General features: G+C 41.0%; 1 protein-coding gene across 5 annotated transcripts in view; it reads right to left on the bottom strand.

The window, feature by feature from the left end:
- The window catches only part of LOC125989157 (kazrin-A), a 131591-nt gene that overhangs the window by 67447 nt on the left and 48483 nt on the right, over window positions 1-15661 (bottom strand). For 4 of the 5 annotated variants that reach the window (XM_049755226.2, XM_068649935.1, XM_049755227.1 and 1 more), the window contains exon 7: window positions 13428-13617. In XM_049755226.2, coding sequence (XP_049611183.2) covers window positions 13428-13617 — 190 coding nt within the window. Of the gene's footprint in view, window positions 1-13427; window positions 13946-15661 lie in introns of those variants that run through there. The other variant, XM_068649936.1, reaches the window with a different exon arrangement.

Below are 15661 nucleotides of genomic sequence, written 5' to 3'. Positions count from 1 at the left end.
TAAATTAAAAATACAATAAAGGTGGCATCTTTTACCAGCCTTGAACAGCCCCATTCATTGGCTTTGCAGCTGCCACATGAAAAATTTGAAACCATTGACATTTAAGCAGACAATACAGTGGTAGGATTTCTTCCACGCAAGTCACCGTGACATTTAACTTGTCAGCAATGTCACCGGAAGAAGAAAGCCATAGAGAATGTCATTTTAAACATTCTTTCAATTTCTTTTCCTCATTTCATTCATGATTACTGAAGTAAACACAAACCTGTACTGTATAAGGATAAGTATTTTTCCCCTTTGAGTGTCATTTGCAGGAGCAGGCACAGTTGCAACAGTCATCACATCAATTCAGTCAGATACCATAAGTGAGGTGGAGCTTTGAACAAAATTGCATTTGTTAAAAAAATGCTTCAACACCGTTGATGGTTCTGACAACATTATGCTGACAAATGTTTGCGGAGCACTATGAGATCGACATTACAAGAGAAATGTTACTTTAATCACATTCTTACCGAAATGTGTACGAGCATCCCCCAGCCAAATAGGTACAACCGTAGTCTACACACAATGTGGCATTATTGCCGTAGAAAGAGAAAATAGTGTGAGGTAATCAATGTAATCAAGTGAGAACTAAATCCCAAATGTTTGAGAGAGACAGACCTTTCGTCCTCCCTCTAAACTTGCCTTTGAACTCTGGTTGAACTCACCTTGTTTGGATAAGCGATACAAGACAAAGCCGCTTTGCAGAAGAGAGATGATGTGTCAAGAGGACTTGGAGACTGAGAGAGAAACTGGCAATCCCTATGCTTTGCTTATGGCTTAGATACTCTACGTGCAACCTTTACACTAGAAATACTTTTGCCTTTAGTTAATGTTGGCCGATTTGACTACCGCTGCTACTCTCTGTCTTGCCCCCTCCTCTCCGGCTTGAGGAACGGCCTAGGTGATGACTGAACTGCAAGTTGCTGTCTGGATTCTGCACCAACTGACCGGGACAAGATCGGAGGTGGACCATCTCCTCGCAAGTGTTGCCATGATGACTGAAGGCATCTTTCTATACAGGGCTTCATGTAATGAAATGGACTACCGTAATTTTCGGACTATAAATCGCGTTTTTTTTCATAGTTTGGGTGGGGGGGCGACTTATATGTGAATTTTTTCACAAATTTTCAAAATTTAAAAAAAAAAAAAGAAGAAGAAGAAAAAGTTAAACTGCGACAAACGAACCGCGATGTAGCAAGGGATTACTGTAATTTGAATTTCAAGTGACGTCAGTGGCGCGGCGCGGCGCGGCGGTTGTTTACATAAAGGACAAAGATTCGATCACGGGATGACGGAGGGCCCCACGTACTACCGGCATCATTAGCGGCTTTGTTTGTAAGTGACACGGAGGATGAAGAGTTTGAAGGACTTAATGATTTGGAGTGACACAGAAGGTTTGAAAAACTATTATGGCTTTTACGCACGCCCGGTCCTACTCTACGGAGCTTTCTTTCACCTCCGTGGATTGAAGTCGGGGGTCGGCGCTCGGCCAGGTGGCTGTCCAGGGACGGTGGATGAGGCTTGGACATGGCTTTTACGCACGCCCGGTCCTACTCTATGGAGCTTTCTTTCACCTCCGTGGATGGAAGTCGTGGGCCGGCGCTCGGCCGGGTGGCTGTCCGGGGACGGTGGATGGGGCTCGGACATGGCTTCCGTGGTTGGAAGTGCCACCTCCGGGGATGGAAGTCCACGCCGCCACACACCTGGAAGTCGACGCCAGTGCTTGGGGCCGTGTGGTGGTGAACTATTTATGTTATAGTTATTTGATATATTTTATTTCGTATAGCAACTTGTATATGTTTTTATCGTTACAGTTCAGTACTTGTTGGCTCGTTGAACTCTTGTTTTGTTAAAGAGACGTTTACCAAACCCACGTCTTTCCTTGTACTATGTTAACGCTATAATATAGTTATATACTAGATCTGTGGAATAACGACGAGGCTGACGTCAGGGCGCACGCACGGCGTTGTTGACAAAAGACGAGGAATTTGATCGATAGATTTAATGATTTGGAGTGACACAGATGGTTTGATAATATTGTTGTTTATATGATAGTTATTTGATATATACTTTATATATCGTTATATGGGTCTGTGGAATATTTTGAATATTTAGACGTCAGCGGCACGGCGCATACACAGCATCGTTTCCATAAAGGACGATCGATGGATTTAAGGAATTGGAGTGACACAGATGGTTTTATAAACGTGTTATTTATGTAATAGTTTTTTTTAATAACTCTGAATGTTACGTCAGGCCCGTTCTCAGCTCTTCGTTTGTGTTTCTGTCACGTTAGCATACCTATCGTTTAGCCTGTTGTTGCTCGTTCATGTCTGTTCTTGGTGTTGGATTTTGTCGAATAAATTTCCCCCAAAATGCGACTTATACTCCGGAGCGACTTATAAGTTTTATGTTATTGTGCATTTTATAGCTAATGCGACCTATATTCCGGAGCAACTTTTAGTCAGAAAATTACGGTACTTAATTTCATACTGTTTTATATTACATTGTGTGTTAATTGTTGCCGACTCTGCATCCACTGCAGTCTGGCAGTCCTGGAAGGAGGATACTCCCATCTGTTGTGCCTGCTCAAGGGTTCTCATTTTTCCCCAGTTCAGGTTTTTGGAATTTTTCCTTGCCCTCCTGGGGGTTGAGATCAGGGGATGTCGTTAATATTCGTCAGCTGTGGGCATGTGAAGCCCTTTAAGACGTTTCTGTGATTAAGGGTGTACACACTTTTGATTTGACTTGAAATTTGAGTGCAAAGTCAGGCATTATCGCTAAGCACTTTAAGATGTCTGTTAAAGGTCACAAAAAGGACAAAACATAATTTAGAATGGATTAATACTACATGAATTAATGCCCATTGGGATTTTTTGCTCCAAAGAAGCACAATACGGAGCCATCATGGCAGCAAAGAGCGAAAATAGAATTGTATAAAACTAGATCTGCAGATCCAAATCAAACCTTTTCCAAATATAGATAAAAGCATGTCAATCAGATACAATTAACTCTGATCAAATTGTAATTTGTTCACTCGTTTGATTGGGGATGGCATAATGAAAATCGATTTATGATTTTGCGCAGTCACGGCCCATTATAGATAAATCGCCCTATCAACGTAGCAGCCTTTGCTAACATCGACTTGTTTACAGTGTTAATGCTAGTTTATTATAGTAATGCTGCTATTTTGCTGAGTATATGAATATATGAGCTCTCTGTGACAGTTTATTGTGTGGGGGGGAGGGTTTAGACAACCATTACATTAAGCTTCCCTTGACAAGAGTATCAAGATTTAAATATGTTAACATTTCGTTTTCCACGGGATAATACTTTCTGATCGTTAGGTTCTGATGCTTAAATGACAACCAGGGAAGTTGTGCAAATAAAATTGGGTCAAAACCTTCTCTTGAGCTTCCGTCGTTGGTCCTTCGTGTGCCTGCAGTTTTCTGCTGCTACTATAAATTCAGTGACTACTGGTGGTTACAGCAAATTGACACTGTTTAAAATGACTGCATGAAGAAATCACAACTACAGCTTTTCTCTCATGTGGTCCAACATGAAGGGTCATGTGTCATTCCAGTTCAGTGCTGCCATCCGACGTATCGACCTCAAACACATTAGCTCGTTACTCTTAGCCACACTCGGACAATCAATGGGAGTTCACAATCAACTTACAATACAGGACCGGAGAAAATATATTGCACTATTTAATAGCCTTTTATTTATATGGCTAAGAAGGTTCTCGTACTTTCTCCAGCGTATACGTATAACGAGTATAAAAGTGACTCCTCAGCATTTAAAAGTAATTTTCATATATAAGTTTGTTGGAACAAAAACACTAATGTGATCATTGATGCATGGAATAGCTATTAACAGTACACCTCACACATATTGTGTACTTGTGAAAATAGCAACATTAGCATTCTAAGCCCTATTAAAGGGTAGCTCCTTCTTCTCTTCCTTTCACACACAATTTTGACACATATTCTTGAAGTGCATGTTCATAAATAGTGTCCCTCCCCTCTGCTTTAACATGATCTCACAGCTGTGACACGTACATTCACACATCTGCTTCTTCGTATTATAGCAACCTCAGAAGTCACAACGGCTCTGCCTTCCAATCCCCGACAGGCCACATCCAGTTCGTCAGGCTTGACACTTCACTCTTCCGCAACACGCCCTGTCCATTTCCCCATGGAGCGGCTCTGAGTGGGTCCAGTCTGTCCCAGTGAGCAACCTGGTATCTGATGGCAGGGCCCACCTGCACCCACTGTGTTATCCAGGCGTACTCAATCTGCTTCTTCATCCCAGCAGGCACCAGCTGGCTGGACAGCATGCACGCTGATAAATGGACAATTTACAGCCGAATGATTCACAGCTACCACACCTCATATCAATATACAAGTCTGGATGTATTGTGGGAGCTTTAAATGGAATATTTCCCAAATACAGGTTATAAATGTAATGTGGCAACGATTTTGAAATGTCAATAACCATCAAACTGAAATAAGCACCTATTCACACTACACGTGTAAGTAACAGAAAAACACTCTTCTTGCACTTTTAAAGTAATATTTTATTGTAAAATTTATTTTGCACCTGGAGCAACACATGTATCTCAACCAGCCTTTGTCAAAAAGGTCACGTATAATGGGACTGTATTAATTGGGTCACCGATTGGCAGAGTCAAGCTGTTTATTGATGAGCAGGCTTGTGTGCAATAAAATACAAGTTTTGTTTTTATTTATTCAATTATGTACGTATATTACTTTTGTTTTCAGTTTCAGTGGAGAAGCTGAACGTCTGTGAACCCTTGATCAAAGGCAAGTTTTGATTTGAAAAGAGTAATAATAGCTATATTAAGCCTGGCAGATATGGTCTAAAAATAAACTCTCAAATTACCTTTTTCCTGCTTGCTGACATAAAAAGAAAATGACACTTTTCAAAACCACCCTTGCATCAAATGCATGTTCTTTTCTTGAGTTGCACAAATGAAGTTAGGCAGCCTCAGCAAAATATTTGGGGCTTGGAAACACATAACTTGGGTCAAAGGTTTCCAAAACATCATTTTATTTGCAAGTATAAAATGGGCACAAATGGCAGTGCCAGATACACACATATAGCACCTTTTAATTAACACATATGAATGAAACAAGGGTGAAAGTGATGAGAAGTGTCCATTTCATGATATTTATCTATCGATATCTATATATCTATATAGGTATCTTTATATCTATATGTATCTATCTGTCTGTCTGTCTGTCTATCTGTCTGTCTGTCTGTCTCTGTCTGTCTGTCTGTCTGTCTGCCTGTCTGTCTGTCTCCCTGCCTGCCTGTCTGTCTGTCTATCTATATGTATATATCTATCTATCTATCTATCTATCTATCTATCTATCTATCTATCTATCTATCTATCTATCTATCTATCTATCTATCTATCTATCTATACACACGCACCACTTTTGTGAGCTGATATTTTATTATTTGTGTGTATGCAAGCTTTGAGGAGTTTTTAAATGTATTTTCAGTGTAAGAACACACTGATGAATGAAAAAAAATTGTGCATCTTTGGCAATGTTTAATGCAAGTGAATCCGATTGCCTTCCACTGAGCTGCTTTTTCGTCATACTCAAAAAGTATGATGACACGTCCTACAGAGACTCAAACTTGTTAGTTGCTTTTTTGAAAGATAGAGGGATCGGAAAAGTTGCTAAACATAGCAACCAGATCCCAAAATTGGAAACACAAACTCCATGTTAATGTTAGCAAAAGGACAGAGGAACTTGAATTATCCATCCTTCCACCCATCCATTTTCTGACATGCTTCTCCTCACAAGTATTGCTGGCCACTTGAATGAATAAATAAAATGTATTAATTGTCCAGCCCTAATGCAAGTCATATTTGTTTAAAAACACAAAACCATTTGAATAATGTAAAGCTACATTTTTGCAGCCCCAGGAAATGTATAACCCCCCCCCCCCCCCCATTAGGAGTTGTTAGCGTATGCCAGAGGTTTATGTCCAAGTTCCAACATTCTATGAGGCATGTTGGAGGTTTCCATCCACTGAACTGTTTATTACGCAATATTAGCCTCATCATTCTTTCTGATTCGTGTTAACATTGGCTGTCCTTCAGCCTTAGAATAAACCACCCTATACACAAAGGCTGAGCCTTGCAAAAACCTTCACAGATCTCCTGGCCTCTGTCCTCACAGAATCGCTGATCCCATATCCTGCTGTATTCGTCAGCTCTTAAATGCTCACATGGAGGAATATGCTCGTGAGCCATGTGCAGATGTATGAAAACGCTCCAAGGCATGGCAATCCATCTGCAGAACTATACAGTAATGCCATTCATCTGTACATCTGCCAAAAATATCTTTTTCATCTTGGATTTCACATGCTCTGTTACACCCAGACGAGGATCCTAAATTAATTCCGTCCAGTGGTAGCTAAATAAACCTGAGCAAACACATAAATACACACTTTGAATAGGAGAATGTACAATGCTGTCTGTAAACTTTGGAGAGCTACTTCTCTTGCTACTCCTTACCATGACAAGAACAAATGTGTTAGATGGATGTTCGAACCTTTACACAGGAACCTCAAACAAACTGGGTTCATGCCAGACGTACAAAAGAAGATGAGACTAAGACATAGGCAAATTTTACTGCTGCAGCATTAGTCACGTCAAACACACGTACTGCATTTGTCACATCAAGCATGTACTGCATGGGCCTCCCAGAAATGGGACAGGGGACAGAAATAGATGAGGCTCACATCCATTCAATGTTCAAGAACCAGAAATGAGATGAACAAGGCAAATGTCATTTTATCGGTTCTGCTGCCACAGTCGCTAGTATGCATGCACCACACTGTGAATAATTGGTGACAATATATTTGAAGGCCCTGCAGCGAACCCTATACAAGCCACTCTTCGCTTTTGCCTACACTCTAAATTCACATCATAGCATTCACCCACCACTGGGGTGGCTCTGCACTTGACGAGCACCCACATTTCTCAATTGATGAGGAGTCAAATGGCTGGGGCTACAGTGCAGCGCAGGCCACTTGGCTTTGAGCAAGCAGGCTAGCAAGTCCCCGAATGCGATATAAATTCTTGTCCAACTTTTGCTGCTTTCATTGTTGCTGGCAATGGTAGATCCAAAATACATTCATCTCCTCCACTGTATCGAAAGGTTCATTTGTTTTGCTGGGCCTTTGGCAAAACATCAACAAAAAAGTAGGCCATGGAGACTAATGGGACATCATAGTTGTTACAATGGGGAACAAAATAGTTTTTCATCATGTTAGGATGACTTTAATCGTTGGCCACAATATTTTTTATTTTTTATTTGGTATGCTATAACTCACTTTGGCTTGTCACCTTCAGGGAAATACAAAATAATAAATGCTTTGACATTTCTACTGCACTTTAGTTCTGCAGCATTTCCATATGACACAGCAACTTTGGCGTGAGGTTTGCATTCTAATACAGTGAACCCGCGAATGCCAAGCAACCTATTTGGAAACAGTTGACGCAGTCATATTCATTACCTCTCATCTTAAATGCCAGACAAGTGTAAAAATAAGTAAATAAAATAAAGTAGTAAGTAATCCACTGCATATCTTAGTGCCTCTCGCTTATTTTATTAAACCCCACCCACCCAGGAAGAAAAAAATATTTTACGCCCCCCTAACTCTACTCAGTGACAATAATTAATAGGTGTCTATGAAATTGTAATATGAACACCTATGCATAACATTGTATGCTAATTAAGATGTTCCCTGGGGTCACCCGCAACCCTTGGCATCGCGCCGCGCCCTCCCAAGGGGGGGCCCGCCCCACTATTTGAGACGCACTGGCATATCTTAACATATCAAATGGCGAGGTTTAAAGAAGCATGACAGAGTAGTGGAGAAGAGGGACGATTGACAGTATGTGCCTGGGAGAAGCATCTCCTGACCCAAACACATTTCTTCTTTGTTCTTCTTTTATTGACATCAATTTATTGTCATTTCATCCATACTGTACTCAGCAGAGACCCATTTGCCTCTTACTCTCCCTTTTTACCTCAGCTTGTTAAACGGTGGCACAAATAAACAGTCAAAGAAGGACAAATGTGGAAGTAATTCTTTTGACTCACTCGAAAATTCTGGTCCACTGTAACATTTTATGGGGCCCGCTAAAGCAAATAATGTGCATGTTCTTCCTGAAGTCTGTACCAAAGTTTAACATTGGATTCACTTTGTTTTTAAAAAAAAAAAAAAAACATTCATCTGTAGTTGAACATAATGTTTTACTTGACTTAAAGTATGATTTTAAAAGTATAGTTGTGAACACTTAAAAATATTAACAAATATATGATTTCGACATCTGTGTTATAGATTCTTAGTCTTGAGCAATGACTGTTCCGCCTGCAAGTGTTCCTTAACATTTTGCTTTGACTTTTGAAATTGCACAACCTTTTCCTCTGTACAGTAATAGTAACAAAGAACAATGTTACTTGCCCATCACTGTTGTAAAATAGCAATACTCTTAAGCACATTTTTTGGCTCTACCCACGTCTGACTCAATGGCAACACTAAACACACCACACACACTCTGCTGGACCATCTGCTTCTGCGTGAACGTGCTTAGAGAACCTCTTTTGAGAAAATACATGCAGAAAGAGAGAATGGTCTACTTTTACATATTGGAGAGCCACTCAAATTACATCAGTAAAAAATATCAAAAGTTTTCAACTGGTTTGACCTATCAAATTGCAATGATGGTTTGCTAAAGTCAAGACAAATATGCGAGTATAGAAATGTGTGTTTGAGAATAGGTCCAGTGGATGACTAATGTCTTTGCTAATAGGCTACAGTATATGACCACATTTGGGTGTGAGAGCATCAGTGAAGTGAATACACACCCAAAATGTGGCTAACACCAAGTTACAGCTTTGTATGGCTTGTTAATCTAAATGACACAGTCCCGTCTCTCTCACTCTTTCTGTCTCTCTCTCCAATGATCCCTTTGTGGACAGTATATCTAAATGAGTGCCTGGAAAGCATATGGTAGGGTTCCAGACTAGCATCAGTCATCATCAACATGCATTACAGGCAACTAATTACTCCCTTCATTCACTTGTTAAGGTTTTAGTCTTATTAATTATGCCAGCGTAGGTCGTTACATTGGAAATACTATCTCCGGTGGGTGGCAATTCATTCCTAATGTAGGACTCATCAGGAAAGTAACGGCAACAAGAGATGTGCTAAATGAAGTCAGCCAAAGGAAACTGTGGGGTTTCACTGCTTCAATGAGTAGCCGTATGGACAGCAACTGTCAAATAAATGTCTAACAATCCTGCCATTAACATGAGACCTGCAAAGGGATATCGTTTTTTTTTTTGGTTTTTTTGGTCCTGTTTCCCATTGTGAAGTGGATTTCCAATACCATCTTCATCAATAGTAACTATCTCACGGGTGCGGTTTACACATCTAGAACTGATTGACCACTGCCATTCATGATTGGACTGTCCCAATATATTTCTCCTCTTTTTTGTCTATTTCTTTGGTTATTCCACACCAAATGCTTCTGTGATTGACAGCAAGTTTAACGCTAGTTCCTGTGTATGTAAAAAAGCATGAAAATAATGGTATGTTATAAAATGTCAGGACTAAGTGCTGTTCAAGCAAAAACCCATCAGCTAAATTCAGGAAATTGTACACCTCAAGAAATCTGATGGGATTTTGGCAGGACCTCAACCAACCGCCAATAGACGTAAGCGGTCTGGGAATGATATTCATTGCAGCCATGAGGCATTGATGTGCCTTAATGCATACTGTTTCAACATTGGGAAATGCACTACATGGACAAATGCAGTTGGACACCAGGCTATTCCATCTACGGCCGCCTTTTCCAAACTCTAAGCCTCATACCACTTTTAACATGCCGGGTGTAGGCATCTGGCCTGAAGAAAAAGTAAAAACTAAACTTGTCGTTGGCCAATAAAGGCACCTTGTACAGCATAAACAAAGTGATAGAAAAATGCTATACTTCTCTTGCATGTGAGTTCACCTAAAATGTCAAATTAAAATGTCCTTATTCCCATTACTACTACTATTATAGGGTGATGAGGGGCTATGCCGACCCCTGAATAGTTAATCAATTTATTAAGGTGGGTTCAGATATGCAAGGCTCACACAGTGAATATTGAATTAATTGGTTTACAGAGAAGCAGACTCTCTCAGTGTTCCCATCAAGGGTTCCGTTGAACTCCTCTAATGGACTATCTATTCAAAATTACTTTTCAATGAGACAGCCTCTTGATGTAACAATTTTATCTAAGTTAATTTCCAATGTTAGTCACCAGGGAGACTTTACATGAGCAGAGCTACAGCATTGCAGTCTTCGTGCCATTTTAATGTTTAAATACGGCTACTCATTAATGATGCACGTAGACAGTAAATCCCTTGTGCTAAATAATATTGTATAATCAGGCTAATTCAGCTCTGATCTTCGACCTAACACTCTCATGAAGAATGTTATAGATTCAGGTTTTGAGATGCAATTAGGAAACAAACAGATGTTTAAATTGCGACTTGCAGAGTAAATTCAGAGATTGGCTTATAAATTAGAGGCGCTCCAGATCTTCGATCCATCGTGCACCAATCAGCCAATCTCTGTGATTGTCATGTGTTACTTTTATTGTCGATCATAAAAACCGATCACCCATAGCTCCGATTTTGCAGCTTGCCGTCATCTGGAGAGCAGCCTGTGTGCATGTAGCGACCATCTCCTATTCCTTCACACTGCACAGGTGCACGGCAGCGGCAAACAAACAAACAATCATGTTTGCCATGTGGAACGTTTGTGATTTTAGAGTGATTTGAAGTTTTCATCTCACCACACATGCTATAAAAAGATAGCTCATCGGGAGAGCATGTTTAAAAGGTTCATAACAAAAGATCTCTGGTCAACTTTTTACATGTGAAACAATCTATTCTTATCCGTCGTTTACAGATGGCATGACATTGATCAGAAGAGCAGTTTTATAGCTGTGTGCCATGAACAGATTGTTATAAACATTACATGATGGATTTCAGTTGTCTTATTTTAGACTTTTGTCAAAGTGACATCATTCTAAAATCAAGTCGCGTGTATTTGAAAACAAGCTTTCCCATTGGAGACCAGGTCAGGAAGGAAGCGACCATCCAGTGCATAAATGGCAAGACAGAGCATGAGCAGAGCGGAGACAGCGGACGACTAAAGCATATGTCCGACATTTGATTTTCACTTTAGAGATACTTGGAAAGATTGGCATAAACAATAACAATTGAGCCCAGGACAGAGAAACACAATTTCTAACCACTTTGTAAGCCTGCTGATCTTGCTTGGCTTTAATATTTTGTTGCTATCGATTTCATCATTTTAGTCACCTACAACTAAGCTTTAAAATTGAAGACTGAGAACCTTGCTAATATTATGATTACAGTATGCCTAAAGCCTTGATAATGTGAGGAATTTAGAAAGGTTGGCACAGAAAAACACTTCTCATGTCAGTCACTACTATGTTCCAAGCACAACAACATGCACATGAAACTATTTGACTGCTCATTAAAATGACCTCCACATCATCAGACAGATCTAAAAAGTCAAACTTTCCATGAAGTGGCTAAGTGCACATATGCAGATGAGGGCATACAATTTGATAGATATTTTTTCACCGTGCGGCACAAGACAGCCTCGAGGTAGAAGCAACGTAATTGAAGAAAACTATCCTGCTGGCGAGGTCACCGCTGCTTCTGTTGCTGTGCTGCCAGGTAGCACCAGCAACTGCTCTTCCCTCAGGACACGCGCTGTGCCGGCTGTGCAATGAACTAGCGACCCTTAGCGCGTACTTCCCTTCCAAATGTAGCCACTGATGATGAATTACCTAATCCACCAAGCCCCAGCCGTTACTCGCATACACCTCGGGTGGTAAAGGACAGCTCCGGGGAGAACGAAGCGATAACGAGAGATAGGCATGAAGCAAAAATAAACGCGTTTCAAAAGGAGTGGAAAGGTAAGCAGGTCAAATAAAAGCAGGGATATTTTTAAATGATGTTCAAACTGGGAACTATGAAACACTTGGTTGCAGACACAAGATCTATGCACACACATTTGCTTCTTCAAAGAGCATTTTTGCTCACAGAGAAGTCAAAAGAATTGAAATTCATGTAATTTCCATCACGAAACATGAAGCCGGCGGCCATCATTTCATCTAAGCAGCCAAGCAGTTCGAGGGACAATGACATCAGCGCTCTCAGAGGAACGCTTGTCGTCACTCACTTTGGCACAACTGCTATGGTAACGGCGGCAATGACAATGTGTATGAGAGTTAAAGGGGACAATTCACAACAAAAAATTGAAAAAAAATCTGCACACATAGGAACCTAAAGCAATTGCAAATGGAACAATTTGAAAGTCACCAGCTGTGTCATGCCTTGGCTGTGTTTAACGTTTCCTCAGAACAAAGGTCAACAAGGACTACATGACTTTTAGTCATAGCGGGGAATGCCAGCTGACCTCTTTTTCTCGTGAATATGCAAAGAGGAAGTAGTGCAGACCTTTACGGCATGAGTGTAGCTTGACCTCTGAGGTGTCTCAAATATGTTGGTTGGGAGGGAACATGCTGCAGACAGACAGCTGGCTGGAGCAGCTGACTGCTATGGAAACAGGCAGAGTGTGGAAGTACGTCTGTGTGCCAGGATTTGCTAAGCCGAGCATGCTTATGTCACCGACCATGTGTAAATACACACATCTGTCCGCTGTTTAAGCCCAACTGAGAATATGAAGGTAGGAAAGGGTAAACAATAGTGCGCACACGCACACACACACACACACACACACACACACACACACACACACACACACACACACACACACACACACACACACACTGGACAGCATTTAACAGACGGGACAACTATTCAAGAGCTTTCTGTAACCATAACCCACGGCAACCCGAAAGCCGCCCACCTCTTTAGGGTACGCAGATCCATTGGCCAGCATAGTGTGAAATGAATGGACTGGCAGTCCTGTGTGTCAGGAGACAAAAAAAGAGGCTGTAACTTTACCCACTCAAGCCTTACCAAAGTGCAGCACTACCCCCTCTTAAAGGTTCACAGGGTTAATTATTCAACAGAGGGAGGGAAGCAGGGGGTGAGAGTGGACACAAGGCAGCCAGAATTGCGACTCCCATCTCTATTGTGCAACTCAACCACTCACTTCGACTGTGTGCGTTTTCTAACAGTTTGCAGCACGTGCTCTGTGTCTGCTCGTACTACACGACAGCACCCGTATGCGTCTCTGCATGTTTGGTGATTCCACTCTGGGGCAGGCACCGGTGTCTTACCGTTGTGGTTGTGCTGCCTGCTCTCAAGAATGCAGCCGGAAGGGTCAGCAGCACCCAGCTCGGTCAGTCTGCGGCTGGTGGCGCTCAGCTCCGAGCGCAAGTTGGTCACCTCCTGGCTGGCCGACTGAATGGCCCCATCTATGCGCTGAGCCAGCTGCTTGTTGTCGTCCATCATTTTCAGGATTTTTGCCTACGAAAAGGAGAATCCGGAAAAGGTGTCATGCTGACAAGTTGTGCATTTCCAGCGGAGCCAAATAAATCCTTCTTTTTGGCCTTTTGATGACAAAGCCAAGTTAAATCCTCAAAACAGTTTGTCCTTTCGTTTGCTTCTCCTCTGGGGAAATGTGGATCTGCTGGAGGGACACTGTGCGTGTGTTTGTGCGTGCGTGCAGGAGAGTGTCCGTGCGCTTGTGTATGTGTCTGCTTGTGAGTTCTGTAAGCACATGTGTGAGAGTGTTAGTCTGCAGAGCCCCTCAGTGAAATGTGCTCCCCGCAGCTGACTGTTGAAGGGACACAGCGCATTGAGAGATGACAGGCACCTTTTTAAATGGACTGTACCACTTGCGCACAGAGTCGGGGGGAGTAGTCTCCACATGTGAGCTCAGGGAGGTCACAAGTCTTTTTTGCACAGCTGTGTTGTGAAGATACTGCTGTTAATTACTTTGCTGTGTAAATAACTGTAGTCCTACAAAGCGTGAGAAAAGAGATTAAAGTGAAATTACGTTTCTTCTTTCTCTTTCTCTGTCTTCTCAGTGGTCAAAGGGACTTATTAAGTTATTAGGTTGACAAATAAGTATGTAATAGTAAGGCAAAAATAATTGTTGTTTCAAAAATCAAGCTTCGATCAAAATATCACAGCAAGTTAACCCTCCTGCTGTGAGGATGACTGGCATTTGTATGCATCCAAATGTGGTGGATGCTACAAAAGTATATTCCTTTAAAAATAGTTGAGGGAAGAGGGTCTAAAAATAAACAAAAGAATATAAATTTTGCTTTGATTCAACAAACCAATGCCAACACCTGACATATTGAATATTATGGACTTGTATTAAGCAGGGGATTGACAATGTTTCTACCAAACAGTGGTAATTAGGTCCAAGTATCATGTGAATATGTAGGCCATTAATTGTGCCAATTTCCATGTAAAATATAAAATTAATGCTTGGAACATTTTGTAAAAATATGTTATTTAGTTGTTGTATAGCCTGTTAATGTAGTGCCCTCTTATTCTGCTGGAAGGCTGCTATGTTATTGTTTGTATTGTTTCTATTTCTTTATTATATGCTCTTCTCTAAATAAACGCCACCAACCATTATACAAATACTATATCAATGTGGATATAGTATACTGGTTAGCGGTTGCTATTGATTAAGTCGATTGTGGTCATCCATTGTTTTCACAATAAACTGTATATTGTGTTCATTGTAACCATATCCTTAAAATCACCTGCATGTGCATGATAATGAATATGCAATTAGAAAATATCTTGCATAGCTGTTTCAGATGACTGTCATTGTAAACACTAATTAAATCTCCAAATGCTTGTGGTTCATTTGTGATCCAAGCCCCAATCTACTGTATATCTTTGAGATGACGGCATGAATATCCCATTGCTAAAGTCGGAGGTCTTGAATGCGTGTGCTGGTCAGTGGAGTGAATCAGTGCCTAGTGGCGAAGGACTGGTAATTAGAGAGCACGGCGGGGTTTTGGATTTGCATGTGAATGGAGCCAGTGGTGAGCGGACTCGCAAGTCTGCAGCCATCCTTCATTGTGCTGAGGTTGAGGATCTGTCTATACACTACAGACCTTTTGCAACCAAGGCAAGGCACCAACTCTGCTTTTAAGTCATGAAATAAAAGTGCTCCATGGACACTTCAATACAAAAGCTATTAGGATGCTGTGATTTTTTTTTTTTTCAATTTTTTTTCCCATCCTTAAAGTAGAGATGAATTGTGTTGCTAAGCAATATCACATACATGCTGCATACACATAGTGAAGCTATTTACTGCCTGGCAACTATATAAAGGAAAGTTTATTTCTGTGCAAGTCTCATTATTTGACAATAAATGTGAGCACTTAAAGGTAATCAGGGCTAGTATATACAGTCCCTGAATAAAATGATAGACTTTCTTCTCCCATGTGTTTGCTGTCAATCAGGTGAACAGTGTGTCAAACACAATAGGCCACGAGTTTATGTTGTTGTTTTTTTTATTGTTATGAATGATGTCATTTGA

The sequence above is a fragment of the Syngnathus scovelli genome, chromosome 2, assembly GCF_024217435.2.
Source record: "Syngnathus scovelli strain Florida chromosome 2, RoL_Ssco_1.2, whole genome shotgun sequence".
NCBI classification, from domain to species: Eukaryota; Metazoa; Chordata; class Actinopteri; order Syngnathiformes; family Syngnathidae; genus Syngnathus; species Syngnathus scovelli.
The sequence above is the reverse complement of the archived record's forward strand: the minus strand, read 5'-3'. Positions and strand labels throughout refer to the sequence as shown.